At 41.0% G+C, this 13,644-nt stretch overlaps 1 protein-coding gene across 1 annotated transcript; it reads right to left on the bottom strand.

Moving 5' to 3' along the window:
• Positions 1-636: 636 nt before the first annotated feature.
• LOC119654517 (facilitated trehalose transporter Tret1-like) lies at positions 637-13,435 on the bottom strand. The gene is made up of 6 exons (XM_038059956.1): positions 13,156-13,435; positions 12,734-12,966; positions 12,494-12,624; positions 6,643-6,986; positions 1,034-1,446; positions 637-956 (listed from the first exon to the last, which is right to left on the bottom strand). The coding sequence occupies exons 1-6, from the start codon at positions 13,223-13,225 to the stop codon at positions 744-746; spliced, it is 1,404 nt and encodes a 467-aa protein (XP_037915884.1). The 5' UTR covers positions 13,226-13,435; the 3' UTR covers positions 637-743.
• Positions 13,436-13,644: the final 209 nt, after the last annotated feature.

Here is a 13,644-nt window from a genome sequence, read left to right as displayed (position 1 = left end):
GGAATTCTCGACGGATTTTCTCACTAATCTACTACAAGCCACCACCACCACCAGTGTCCCTTTATAATTTAAGTAAGTAGGATCGTCTGAGCCTAAATGCTTGACACTTCGTGTTAGTATTAGGAAAAATTCGCCATCCGCCGAGATTGTGAAAAATAAAGGATAGAGATAAGAATGTTCAATAACTACATTCTTTCTGCAATCTCGTCAATGCGGCTCTTTTGGTAAAGTGGGATGGATTGGAAGTATGTCTACTTAATGAGGTGGCATGTAGCTGTATGATTTGAAACTGTTGTAGGTGTGCAAGGAGGCGTAAATGTCTTACCAACCACCCCACATTCCCGAACCTTGCTAGCGTGTCGCTATGGCTTTTCAGTTGACCGATAAGTACCTGCCAAAGTATACATAAGCTCATTCTCCAAATTTTGCGAGGAGTGCAACCATCTTCACACTAAGGCCGGACACTTTTCAGACGGCCGTTGCATTCTGTTTCAATTGTTCGCGTCGAATTTTGAATTTTTTTCATTTATAGAAAGCAGTCAGAAATGAAAATCTTTGTGAAAATTTAGATAAACCGTTTTCTCAGTTAGATTACTTATAGCAGTCAGTTATTATAAATATAAACAACAAAATATAGAATTAAAACCAATTTATTGAAATTTTAAATAAATAAAGTAATAATAGGAACAATAATCACTAAACTATGTGGCTCACAGAACGTGTAAAATATTTGGAAGCAGAAATCATGAATCTTCCTCGCTTATTTCTAAATTCTTGCCTTTTGTTTCTGGTACGAAAAAGAAGATCATTATCGCTCCAACCGCGGTAATCCCCCCACATATCCACATAGTCCCGTACATCCCAAGGTCTACCATCATAATGGGATATATTCTCAGAATGGCGAATGCCATCATTGGTAGACTACACGTTGCAATGGTTACTGCAACTGCTTTTACCTGAAATTATACAATAAATAATATAAAACCTTTAATCTGTTTTCTGTCAAGCTTCTCAAGGTTCAAAATATACTTACCTTTTGAGGCAGAATTTCTGTAAGGACCACAAATGGCAACGGTAGGACCCCAAATGATCCTAAAAAGATTGCAAACGATAGGCTTGTGACCGCGATCCAACTCAAGTGAGTTAGATCCTCAGTGACACTTAGGTACGAGAATATGGAAAGTGCATAGGATCCAACGGTAACTCCAATACAGGATGTAACAAGTAAAACCCTTCTACCGATACGGTCAACGAGGTAGGCTGCAAAAATTGTTCCTAGCAGCTGAATGGATCCAACGATTATCGTGCATACATGAGGGTCCATGGTGGATCCAGATGCTTGGAATATGTTAACTGTATAGTTTACTAAAGCAAATAGTCCACTGAATTGATTCAAGAACATAAGTCCTATGCCAATAAGCAGTCCACGGACAGCAGCAGGTTTTACTGGAAATAGAAAGGAGGAAAATCCTTAGGAAAAGATAAATTGTTACTGGAAGGTTGTACTTGCTTATGATACAATTTATTCTCAGTGCAATAAAGTTCGGAATGAAATAATGGTTACTGGAAGACTAAGTAGCACTAAGAAGGAAACAGGAACGAAAGATAAGGTCAAAGGGTTAGATTAATTGTCATGGGGCATGTCTTCCTAAAAGGTAAATAAGATAAATGACACTTGCTTTGGACGATTCTAAATACGTGACAGTCATAATTGTAAAACGATACCAAATTAAAGAATAAGTGTCTCGAATGTATCTGACAAAATCGTATTGGGAAGGCTTGGATCAATTTAAAGTCAGACGGGGAATGTTACATAAACCCCAACAATAAGCGATAATTGACATTAAGGTTTTCGCCGTACCTAGACCGAAAAGTTTTTGTTTAAGTACAACGGATTTACGTTTCATATAATTTGCAGTCACGTTGTATTTTGCAAGTTATAAAAAATTGCCTTCAATACCTGGGAATTGCTTCGATCATGCCGCTCCCAGGCCAGAGGTTGACCAGCGAGCCCAAAAGAGGGATCCGTGGGCCACAAAAGTTGCTTTCCATTTGGTCTGGTCCTACATAAAGTGGATACGGCTTAGTAGCCATCAATCGATAAATAACAATTTATAGCCGAGGTAAGGAAAACAAAGATGGTCAAGTAAAGCCCTCCATATTCTCGAAACCAGGCAGCCTGAAAAACGTCCCCGACAATAAGATGAAATAGTATCAGAATGGAAGCCTATAGACTCTGCTCCGCTCTCTGAAATTTTTCATCGATGCAGAACGCGACATTTTATATTGCTCTGATAGTAGCTATTCGCTTTTCTGGAATGCTCCCTCCACGTAGAGCACGTAGACATATCGAAAGCTTTCTGAAAGTATCTGAAGAGCAAGTGGACCAGCAATCTGAAGTCCATACGCTGTTCTACAAAGATCGGAAAAGTACTGATGCGGTTGACACAAGAGGATCTGGAGTTAAAACCAGCCTGTTCTTTATCGAAAAAACTTTGATGATGTTGTTTGATATGTTCCAGGATAATTTTGACTTCTATTTGACCGAAGGTAGGATGCATACACAACTTAGACACGTGGTGTTATTCTGAATCTTATCAATTATCACGTTCTTCAATTTGTCATGAAAGGTCCGACACTAGCAGGTTTCATGGATATGTCAAATTTATACCGGAGGCTGCAAAGAACAGTTCCGCAGGGACGCTGTCAAATTAAGCGGTTATTTTGAGGAGCAGTCTTTCCTCTCACGTTACTGCGGTTTGCCATTTTGGCGGCACTTCGGAGTCAAGAACCATCAACTGCATTGCTGGTGATAAAGTCACCTCCGTCGACGCACTGAACTGTCGCCGACGCAGCTGGTACGTGGCCAGCGCGCGCGTTTCTCCTTTCTCCAGGTTCTGACCGCCGTCGAATGCGGACATATTCTTAGCTATGAAACTCTCCAGAACAAGCTAGTTGAAAAGTGCACATCATTATTTAATATTTTTTTCCTTCTTACTCGCAATAGTGTGTTTCTTCCGTATGCGTGTTTGAAAGAGAAAATTAAGTCAGAATCCTTCTATATTTGTGTTATCAATTTGGTCACGTCGACCATGTGAACTTTCAACATCAAATAACGCTAAACCATATCAGTTACAAAAGGTAGAACTTTACTGGATGTTGTATGGTTGTGAACCGCGGCGAAATAATCCTTCCACCATCATTGTCCTTAAGGTCCTTGGCCGAACTATCGAAAGACTAGTGGCAACTTATAGAAGTGAAGTGAAGTCTCTTTTGTCGCTGAGCTAAAGGGTTTTCCGCTCAACTAACTTCCTTACACTCATTGATCCGCTTTCATACCCGGATAGTCAGCGAGGTCTTATAGCTACCCTCTGGAAGGTAATAATTTAACTTGAGAGAAAAGAGCATTCTTAATGGTGGCCTGTCTGTGGTCCAGGCAGAAAGATAAATGCCCCTCTGCCGAAAAACAACCGCATCACGAAAGGGTGCCATTTTGGGCTTGGGGATCAATGCTCTCTACCCAGGTGAGTAGGTGCAGACCCAAGAAAGCAACGGTTTTACTCCAAGCCGATGTCAGCACCTCTCTTGTTGCTCACATCCTGAAGATAATATCACCTTTTTGGGAACCTCTCTTGAACTGCATAGAGCTGCTCGTAGAAATCCTCCATGACACTGCATTATTGTGGTGCTGGAATTCCAACTGAAGTTGGACAAGCGAGCACTCTGGTGAATCTTGGTACCGTCTCCGATTAACGCTTGCAAATTTCATAAGCCGATCACAATCCTTTGATGAAAGTTCATAGCTTAAAGATCAATTCGCCTCCGGGACATCGTAGTTGCTACTGCAACATAAATAAGATTGCAGGTTGCTAGGATATCCATTGCTTTGAGCGGCCTTTTGCGGCCAGCAAGAAATGCTTTGAATGAACCTTCGATTGCTAGCTCTCTTGAGAGTCCCTACTGAATCGGAGCATCAGTTTCACGGTTTAACAGTAAATATGTGTGTGTTAGGTGATATTTTCTTACAAACCCATCAGACGCTTCCCCATCAAAAGGGAATGCCAAGCGTCCACAGTCCCGACATGGGTGGCGTATTGTTTGCTTTCTGGCGTTGTGAAGATAATAACTAAAATAATCCTGTGCATCAAACGACACCTCGAAAATTCAATTGACAGAAAGTAGGATAGTTTCTGATCTGAACCGACCACAATGATGACTAGATCATTGCAAGACAGTATGCAGAGTTTAGATCTCGTTCCATCTACTATTCACTAATTTTTAGAAAGCATACGACAACATCAGAAGAGAGCTCCGGAGAAACTAATACCAGCTATAAAAGCAGCATATGATGGAACAAAATGTCATCTGCTACATCAAAGTAAGATTTCGGAGGAAATTGAAATCAAATTCAAAATCCGCTAGGGTTATATTTAACCGTCGATACTGGCTTGACTACGCTGATGACGTCAGGCACTCCTTTATGAGTTATACCATCCAAAAGGACTCATTGCCCCAGAAGGGTTAACGGAGAGACAGGAGAAGAGTGCAAGCTTTCGAGAAGTCGTGGTGGAAGCCGGGGTACATTGCTAAAAACCAATAGGATGGTGCGTTGACTTCCCTTGAAACCAATATTTTATATTCAAGTATTCGCTGATTGTGAGGGAGTCGTCATCACTGAAAGTCGTCTAGCTTTGATATTTGGCGGTCCTTAGCATTCATCCACAATGTGTATGATAATCGCTTTGCGAGATCAACCTGTCAGTTGTGCATTGTTTTGTAGTATATCAACAAGTAGCTTTCTATGAAAGACATAGCGAGGAGGAATCCGTTGGTAACAATATTTTTTCTACTTCCGCGATCTTGTCGAATTTCTGGATTAATTTCACAATACTTGAAGAGGAAGAAGAATTGCCGCGTTCGAGAGAAGAATCCTCCGAAGAATTTTTGGCCCCCTACATGAGGATGGACGATTCCGTAGCCTATGCAACGACGAAATCTATGAGCGATACCTGGACTGTCAGGTGGTGGATAAAATCCGATTCAATAGGTTACGGTGGGCGGGTCATTTAATCCGTATGGATGAGGATGATCCAGCCCGGAAAGTCTATAAGGGCCAATATCTATGGTAGAAAAAGAAGACGAGGCAGACCCTGCCTAAGATGGAGCGATGGCGTAGGTCAGGACGCCAGACAGCTTTTAAGGATATCGAATTGGTGGACCCGGCGCAAACCCGGGATGTCTGCAGTTCCTTATTAAGGCAGGCCTAGACCGGATACCGGTTGTTGCGCCGTTGATGATGATCGTGATCGGTTTACTTAACAGTCATACAAACAATGACGTGCACTCATTTCATCACCTTCCATCTTCCCTCAATAAGGGAGCGATCGTGATTTCCATAAGAAAGAAAGAAAGGAATATACTAGTAGTAACCTCAGAAATCAGAAGTCGGGGAAAAGAGACTTTGAGCCCGGAGGACAAACTTAATAAAGGTGACGACAAAGAAAAGGCTGGGAATGTCCTGAAACGGGTAATAACTGTTTTGAGCTGTTGCTGTGCTGAAAGATTTTCAGATAAAATTGGGTACCGCTTGCCTAAAATCATGTAGATATGAAGAAGGCATCAAAATTGGCCATAGGGAGGCAAATTCACAAGTCTCTAGCGATGACTAATGTTTGCAATTCCGAAGTTCCTAATGAGGACAGATATTTGTAGTTATCTTGTTGCTGTACAATAATGATGATGGACTCAAGGAGTACGTACCCAAATTTTAACAAGTCACACCTCTTTGCACTTTGTGCAACTCGTACCTGTATACCGGTTACAAAACATCCACGGATATATGATTCAGGCAAAGATAATACCGCAGAAGATATGCGGTATATTTTTGAGTTGCTCAGGCCTGACGAAAAGAGGAGAAGGGATGATTTTCCACCTTCCGAAATTTCCTGCGGAACCGAAATAGAGACACAGCCCCTCTAATAACTTTCACCAATTTTTACTCGTTAGATATACATACATATTACTTTGCTCTGATTATGGTTATGAGTAATATCTTTACCCCTGGTTGCGAATTAAAATGTTCCCCATGCTAAGGGAGATAACTTATCTTTAATTGTTTTCATGGAATTAGAGATGGACTCAGTACAAAAGGTTAATATGTATACATGGAATGGTATGATCAGAGAGTTCAGTATAGTGACGGATACCTTGTAAGTTATTTTTAAAATTATTAATTATTTTTAACCAATCTAAAGCGATTGTTTTATTAGATACTTCACGGAGAGAGTGAGTTAAGAGTTATTTTTTTATGCCCTTTTGACAAAATAAATAGAAATTTGTTGGTTCAATTGGACGACGCCTTTCACAGGTCACCCTGTAAAATATGGTATCTCTTTCTAATCAATTTTAGTTAGTCTCTATAGTCCTTGTACTGCAAAGTTCATTACAAAGTTAATTACAGACATATACGTTAGTATTTTGTAATGTCTCACAAGAGGACCATACCATCCCCGAGATATCAATTCTGTCAACCACATATGAGGACATCCTAGTGCCTTACTATCCTCATAACTTGAGCCTCGATATTTCATTAAATTCTACATATTATATGGAGTTGAGATGAAGCCAAATCTAATAACTTACAGAAGTCCTGATATGTTAGTTTTGTCGGTTTCCTATCCTCACTTCCATGGATTTGATTCTTCAGATTGGCTAAATGTTCGTTGAATTCTTGGCATTCTTCCTTTGTTGTGGCTTTGAAATTTCGGTAGAATTTTAATGAGTTCAGCGCTTCGTGGTCCTTTTTCCTCCTTATATAATATTGCGGTGTATCTGGCAGGAAGAATATTAAAACCGCAAAAATCACAGATAATGCTATGATGATACGCGGAAATAAACTGTAGCTTAAGTAAGATCCAAGAATGAATCCACATAGTATTCCGCCATTGAAGTTCATTACCAGTAGTGAACCCAGCATGCCGCGAATTCTGAAAAGGAAATATGTAGATCAGTATCCTGATGATAATATCATCCGTTTAATTTCCTATATTAATTTCTTCTTTCACATATATATATAGTTTGTGATGAACCTTGATGCAAAGCGGGATGGATGATCAAAGAAATATCCGGATTTGACTGAAGATGTTGACTTTACCACAGTTGAACAAAATGTCGATAATGGCGTCGCAAGTGCCGTTCCAATGAAGTACAAAAGGATTTGAGGAAAATACAAGGTTGAGCTCCATATATGTACAAGTGTGTACATATAGTTTTTTGAAAGGCTCAAGGGCTGGATTTCTTCGTTCTTGTTATTATCGACTGTAATTTTTGTCGTCTCAAATCTAAAATTTACCGCAACGTCGTCCGTCCAGTCGCTCTCTATGGTTCTGAGTATTGGCCGAGTATAAAAGACAATGAACGGCGTCTTGCGGTAATGGAGACGAAGATGCTACGTTGGACTAGTGGCGTCACACGTTTAGATCACACCCGAAATGAGGATATCCGCGATCGGGTTGAACCGATCGTGGAAAAGTTGCGAGAGAGGTGTCTTCGATGGTATGGTCACGCAATTCGTGCCAACGAGAATTCACTTGCCAAGATTGGTCTGAACATCGAAGTCGATGGTAAACGACCAAAAGGCAGACCTAAACAACGATGGCTTGATACGCTAGATGGGGATTTGAAAGCCTCGAGATTGCACCCAGATCAGGCATTCGATAGAACCAAATGGCGAAACCGATCATGACGAGTCGACCCCACTTGTGAACGGGACAAAGGCTAAACCAAAAGAAGATAGCGACTTGACTGGTTTAATCTAGCCTCGTACGTGATGATGGTTATTCCAGGTGTTTACCGTTTCACCGTATCGTATCGTATGCCACAAAATAAATGATCGGTTGCTGTATCTGATCAAAATTAGGGCAATCGCAATGCTGATCAAATTGGCTCCTAGCGTCTCTCACCGCGAGCACCACTTTGCCGTGGTACGTCAGCCTGTAATAATTCATTATTACACTAATAGTATTCAAAATACGGATATGGAAGCAAGAGATATCTACTCTCCAATTGATAGGAAAACGCAGTTTTTGGGCAATCACGTCGTGGCTGAATCCTCCTGGAAGGTCTAAGCAAATTCATGTACTCCCATGGAGAAAATTTGGAAAGTATGATAAGATCAACCGGATAAGAGAGTACAGCAATTCACGTTTTAAAAGAAACCGGAAATTCGAATATAGTCAGCCCATCCGTGATACTGTCTAAATCCTGCAGGAAATTGAAAAGAAACACAGGGCGGTGAAAACATTGGCCACTAAGGAGGGAAACTGCGTGTTAAATCTTCCCTGTGAAACCCTAGAAACTTGTATTGGCAGAGAGGAGCAACTTCTAAAGTTTTTAGTGTGTTAGAAGGCGATCAAACCAGTGGAAAAAATCTCAATGAAACCGGTCTCACTCATGAGAGCACTAGAACGAAGGTGGAATAGAAATGAACATGCGCAAGAAGTGGTCTTCTTATTGACTTCTGTCGCGGAAGTTTCCTCAAAGGATGGCAAAATATCAGCGAACCAATCCACCATAATGTCGCATTACCTGCACAAGAAAATTTTTGAGCCTGGATTGAAGCAAAGGCTCAATTTAATAATCAAGGTTTGCGCAATGGACTGGCTTTAGAATGCACTCATGAGGCTGCCTTAAGGTTAGTGAGCAGGTCATACCAAGTCAGATGTTGGGCACAAGGCTTTCAAAAGAACGCAATTGGCATTATCCACAGGCTTAGTGAACGTGGGGTGAGTATTAATGTGATGTGCTTTCATTTGATATGATGAGGATAAAGTTCATGAGCACCAAAAAGGATAGGTCTATAGATGTGGGGTGTTCTTGCTTGGTGTTTGAACTGGACCAAATGGGCCTGGAGCAGTTTAGCGACAACGCCACATGATGCTTTAATTTTTCAGTTCAATTAGAACACTCTAAAGCGTCATCTTTATTTGGAGAACGAAGACGATAACGGTATTTATCTCAGTCAATTTAGAACAAATAGCAAACTATTTAGAGCTTTTCTTTATGACGCATCTGCGCATGCAGGATAGACGTTATATAATAGTTACCCCACAACCTTCAACGGAAGAAGCGAGAGAAAGGCGGGTTGGTGAACGCAACTAGCTAGACGTCTATGCTGATCGAATATCGCTAACGAGAAAAGCCTGTTAATCGAAAATAGAAGGATTTGCGTAAAAATGCCCTGTTCTACCAAATGCGATTATTTGGTGGCACTAGTAGCACTCAAACGGTCCGTGTACACTCATCTGACTGCCTTCTACAAAATATAAAACTGAGGTTATGGCGTAAAAATGGATCAAATGAACTTGCAGCATCGGAAAGTCTCCTCCTTTTTATTGGCATCAAACGAAACATATTTTCCAAACTGACCTTATATCTTCCTGGTACAAAAGTAATGGGTTCGATCCAGCAAAGTCCATAGTATTGGTTCAAAAACAAAGGGGGTTAGGATACTCTGTGATGAAAAATCAATAAAAGTGACAGTTTATATCGTAAAGTAAAATCTGTTAGAAGCGATCATGCTGAGCCAATTCTATGTTCATGACCTAATTGCGGTCATCTTTCAATACTAGGTTAATTGAATGGGAAGAAACAAAACACCAAAACTTCCTCTGCACCACCACCCTATTATACCCTTCCCCCAAACCACCCCCTCATTCACCGACATAGGAATTAAGAAATCTGTTAATGTATTAGGACTTAAGTGGTTTTGAACTTTCATTGAAGTCTCAGCATATTTGCTAGGGAAGTAATAAATCGAGTTCTAGAGAAGAGAAGCTATTTGATTTCATCACTTTACCTGGTCTCATTATTGCGAATATAGGTCCTGCGTTCTTCGGGCCAAGGCAATTAATTGAGCTAATCAGTCGTAGTTAAAAGACATTAGAGTCGATTAGAGACAGACAAAAGCTAGATGAAGTTGCTCTAGCGGACCACTGTAACTTCAAATTTAGTTTGGCTATCGTGGAAGTGTCTCTCTCTTGGGTAGGACTGAAAATCGAAGTTACGAAGCCACAACAGGAGCCTCGGACTGGATTAATAACACATCGGCGAACCCGGCGACGACAACGGAATAGATAGATGAATAGATGGAATGAAATCTGCTTTTATTGGCTTTGAAAACATAAGCGAACGATTATGCACTCTGCGCTCGTGAGGTAAATTTAGAAATATAAGCCTCATTACCGTTCACGCCCCTATAGAGGAGACTGCAGAGTCGGAGAAGGATACCTTCTATGAAGCAGTAGAACAAACCCTCGAAGCCTGTCCCAGATATGATATCAAAATCATACTTGGCGATCTTAACAGTCAAGTAGGAACGGAACCCGTATACAGGCGATACGTTGACTCTCATAGTTTACATCAAAATACAAATGATAACGGACTGCGGATTATTCAATTAGTAGTGTCATATGAAACGGTTGTTGGGAGTTGCTGGTTTGCGCGGAAAGTGGTCCACAAACAAACGTGGGTCGCTCCAGAAGGGACCACTCTCAACCAAATTGACCACGTGTTGATCGAATGCCGCCACCTCTCAACCTTGATGAATGTCAGAAAATATAGGGGGGCCAATATAGACTCGGATCACTATCTCGTTGGCATGGTTCTCCGAGCTCACGTGAGAGCTAGTACTGAAGCCATCTACAACACAGCCTTCGGCAATACCTATAAGGGAGAAACGGATGCAATAACCGCAGTCAACAAAGATTCTGGAGATCAAGCATCAACAAGTGATCTTCACAATCACCTGAAGAACGTTATCATCAATACGGCCACAAACGTGCATGGCCCCAACCGCAAAAAGAGTCGGAACGGCTGGTTTGACGATGAATGTAAGCTACCAACGGAATGGAAGACGTGAAAGGAAGTCAGAGAGAACCAACAGGTCTATGACCTCGAAAAGTACAGGGAGCAACGCCGCCAGGCGCGGAAGTTTTACCAACAAGCCAGCAGGATGAATCCTTACACACCTCGAAGCTCATCCTGACTAAGAGGGAAATCTGGCTTACGATAGAATGGGCATATTGGAGTGATGGGTTGAGTACTTTGATAAACTACTGAATAGCCAGAACATCGGAGAGTTGGAGATGCCGGACGGACGGACAAATACTGCCACCACCAAATATAGATGAAACCGTCTATGAAATTGATCGGCTTAAAAATCATATGTTGCCAGGAGCCGATAGAATTACAGCCTATGCTGACGATATCGACATCATGGGAAGAACGACCCGAGACGCACAAACTGTCTTCATACAGATCGAGCAGGCGGCACAAGATCTTGGGCTGCAAATCAATGAAGGCAAGACAAAATTAGAAAACTGTTCCGCTCGAAACGTCTCATCGTAGACTCTTACTGTACAAGACAATGAGCTGGCCAGTCATCATGTATTCCTCGGAGACTTGCGAACTCATGACCGTATTCGAGAGAAGAATCTTTCGAAGAATTTTTGGTTCCTACATAACGATGGGCGATTCCGTAGTCTATGTACATAACGACGAAATCTATGAGCGATACCATGGCCATGAGGTTGTGGATAAAATCCGGCTCAATAGGTTACGGTGGGCAGGTCATTTAATCCGTATGGATGAGGCAATATCTATGGTAGAAAAAGAAGACGAGGTCGACTCTGCCTGAGATGGAGCTATGGCGTAGGCCAGGATGTCAGGCAGCTTTTAGGGATATCGAATTGGTTGACCTCGGCGCAAAATCGGGATGTCTGGAGTTCCCTATTAAGGCAGGCCAAGACCGGATACCGGTTGTTGCGCCGTTGATGATGATGATCGCAGTCATTAGTCCGTCTGAAATTATATGTTGACGTGTGGTACGGTGGAGTCGACATATATTAGGTCGATTCCACCATACAAGCCTGAGTCAAGAAGACTACATACATGATATTCGCCTCTCGGCGCATTACTTGAAACGGTAAGGTGAAAGAAAAACATTGCACATGATCAACGTTCCTAATTCATTTGCGCGTTCGAAATCCCGCGCATCTTTTTAATAGGCTTGATGTCATATATGTGATGCATGTGAGAAGGAAACATACTCAAGAAACCTATGTGTCAGTTAGCTACCTCGTACCTAACCCGCGTATTAGCATATTTTGTGCGGCATAGAAATTCGAGTTGCTCCTCCTGTAATCTTTTTGGCCTGAGGGTTTTGCCAGTGCTACAGTTCAAATTTTTTACTTGCTGATAGCTTCCTGCAGTAATATAGTGGGTTCATCAAATGAAGCTTGCTCAAGCAGGAAAATACTACACTTGCCTCTTCAGAGAATGGCTTGATGACCTTGTCATTCAAAAGTTTCCATCCAATTATATAAACTCTATCTTTCATTTTTAAATGTTTCACTTTCAGAAGACATGTGGTGATGGATGAAGCGAATCAAATATTGCGCCTGAAGTATTACGAGCAGCATAAACATTTGCTTACTTGTTATCAGCTATATCTGCCACATAAGTTGGAATCACTACGAAGACAGCTCCTCCGGTTATCCCGCAGAGTATTCGTGCAATATATAGATGGGGTACTATCGTGCCAAATATTAGCACTAACCAAAAGCACTAAAAATATAAAGATAATCTCCACCGAATTAAACGATTCATTTGGGACTGAAGATTGTTCTGAAAATTTATCATAGATAGTTTCATTATTAGCAGGAACAGTACTTACTACATGAGGCACTGCTAGCAAATAGAGAGACAATTTACAGCCAATTCGGTTCACTAATAAACCAAAAGTAAGGCTCCCAGTGACACCTCCAACACAAATAATGGACCCGATCCATGATGCTTCCTCGATGGTGATGGGGCCAGTGGTCAGAGGTGAATCCTCCGACTGCAGCGTTGGAAGTGTGGGTGCAAGCCAACCAATTGCGTTTCCATGTGAAAACATTATTATATTTACTGGAAAATAAATTGAATATTATAGCGGGAAAACTAGGCTCTAACTAGTTGGAAGTGTTACACAACTCAATCACGTCATTTTTAGATGAAATTCAATCATCCAAACAAAACATGGCAAATCTTAGTTAATTATTTATGATTTATGGTACTATCAGGACAGAACAAAAATACGGAAATTGTTCTACTGACCTGCTAGCGTTGCTAGAATTTGATATTTGTACTTTTCTATTTCTCCGAAATTTACACTCCCGACCGTCATTTTAATAACAAAATTATTACAGCGTAGGAAATAATAAATAATTTTAGCTCCAAAATGAGATTCTGGGTTTAATTACTTCATTGATAACTCCGGCACTCTGAGAAAGAATACTGCGATGCATCGCAGTTGAGGCTGGAATGATGCGGAAATTTCGTCCAGAATGATGATTACCGAGTATTCGAATCCGTCCAGATAGTGAGATTAGATTATCAAATTTACTTTTTTAAGGAGTGATAACTACGCGTACAATTCGGAGCAATTATCTGTTAAAATGATTTTGTTTGCCCATTCGTAACCAAACAGCATAATGGAGTTTCGGTGTTTTATCTACAATTTCCAACTAATTTACTTTATGTAAACCACCAATTGTTGCTGTTATATTATGTATAGGACTACAGTATTACTGCAATTCTAGTAGT

The sequence above is a fragment of the Hermetia illucens genome, chromosome 4 (genome assembly GCF_905115235.1).
Source record: "Hermetia illucens chromosome 4, iHerIll2.2.curated.20191125, whole genome shotgun sequence".
NCBI lineage: Eukaryota > Metazoa > Arthropoda > Insecta > Diptera > Stratiomyidae > Hermetia > Hermetia illucens.
This window is presented reverse-complemented; position numbering and strand designations above follow the sequence as displayed.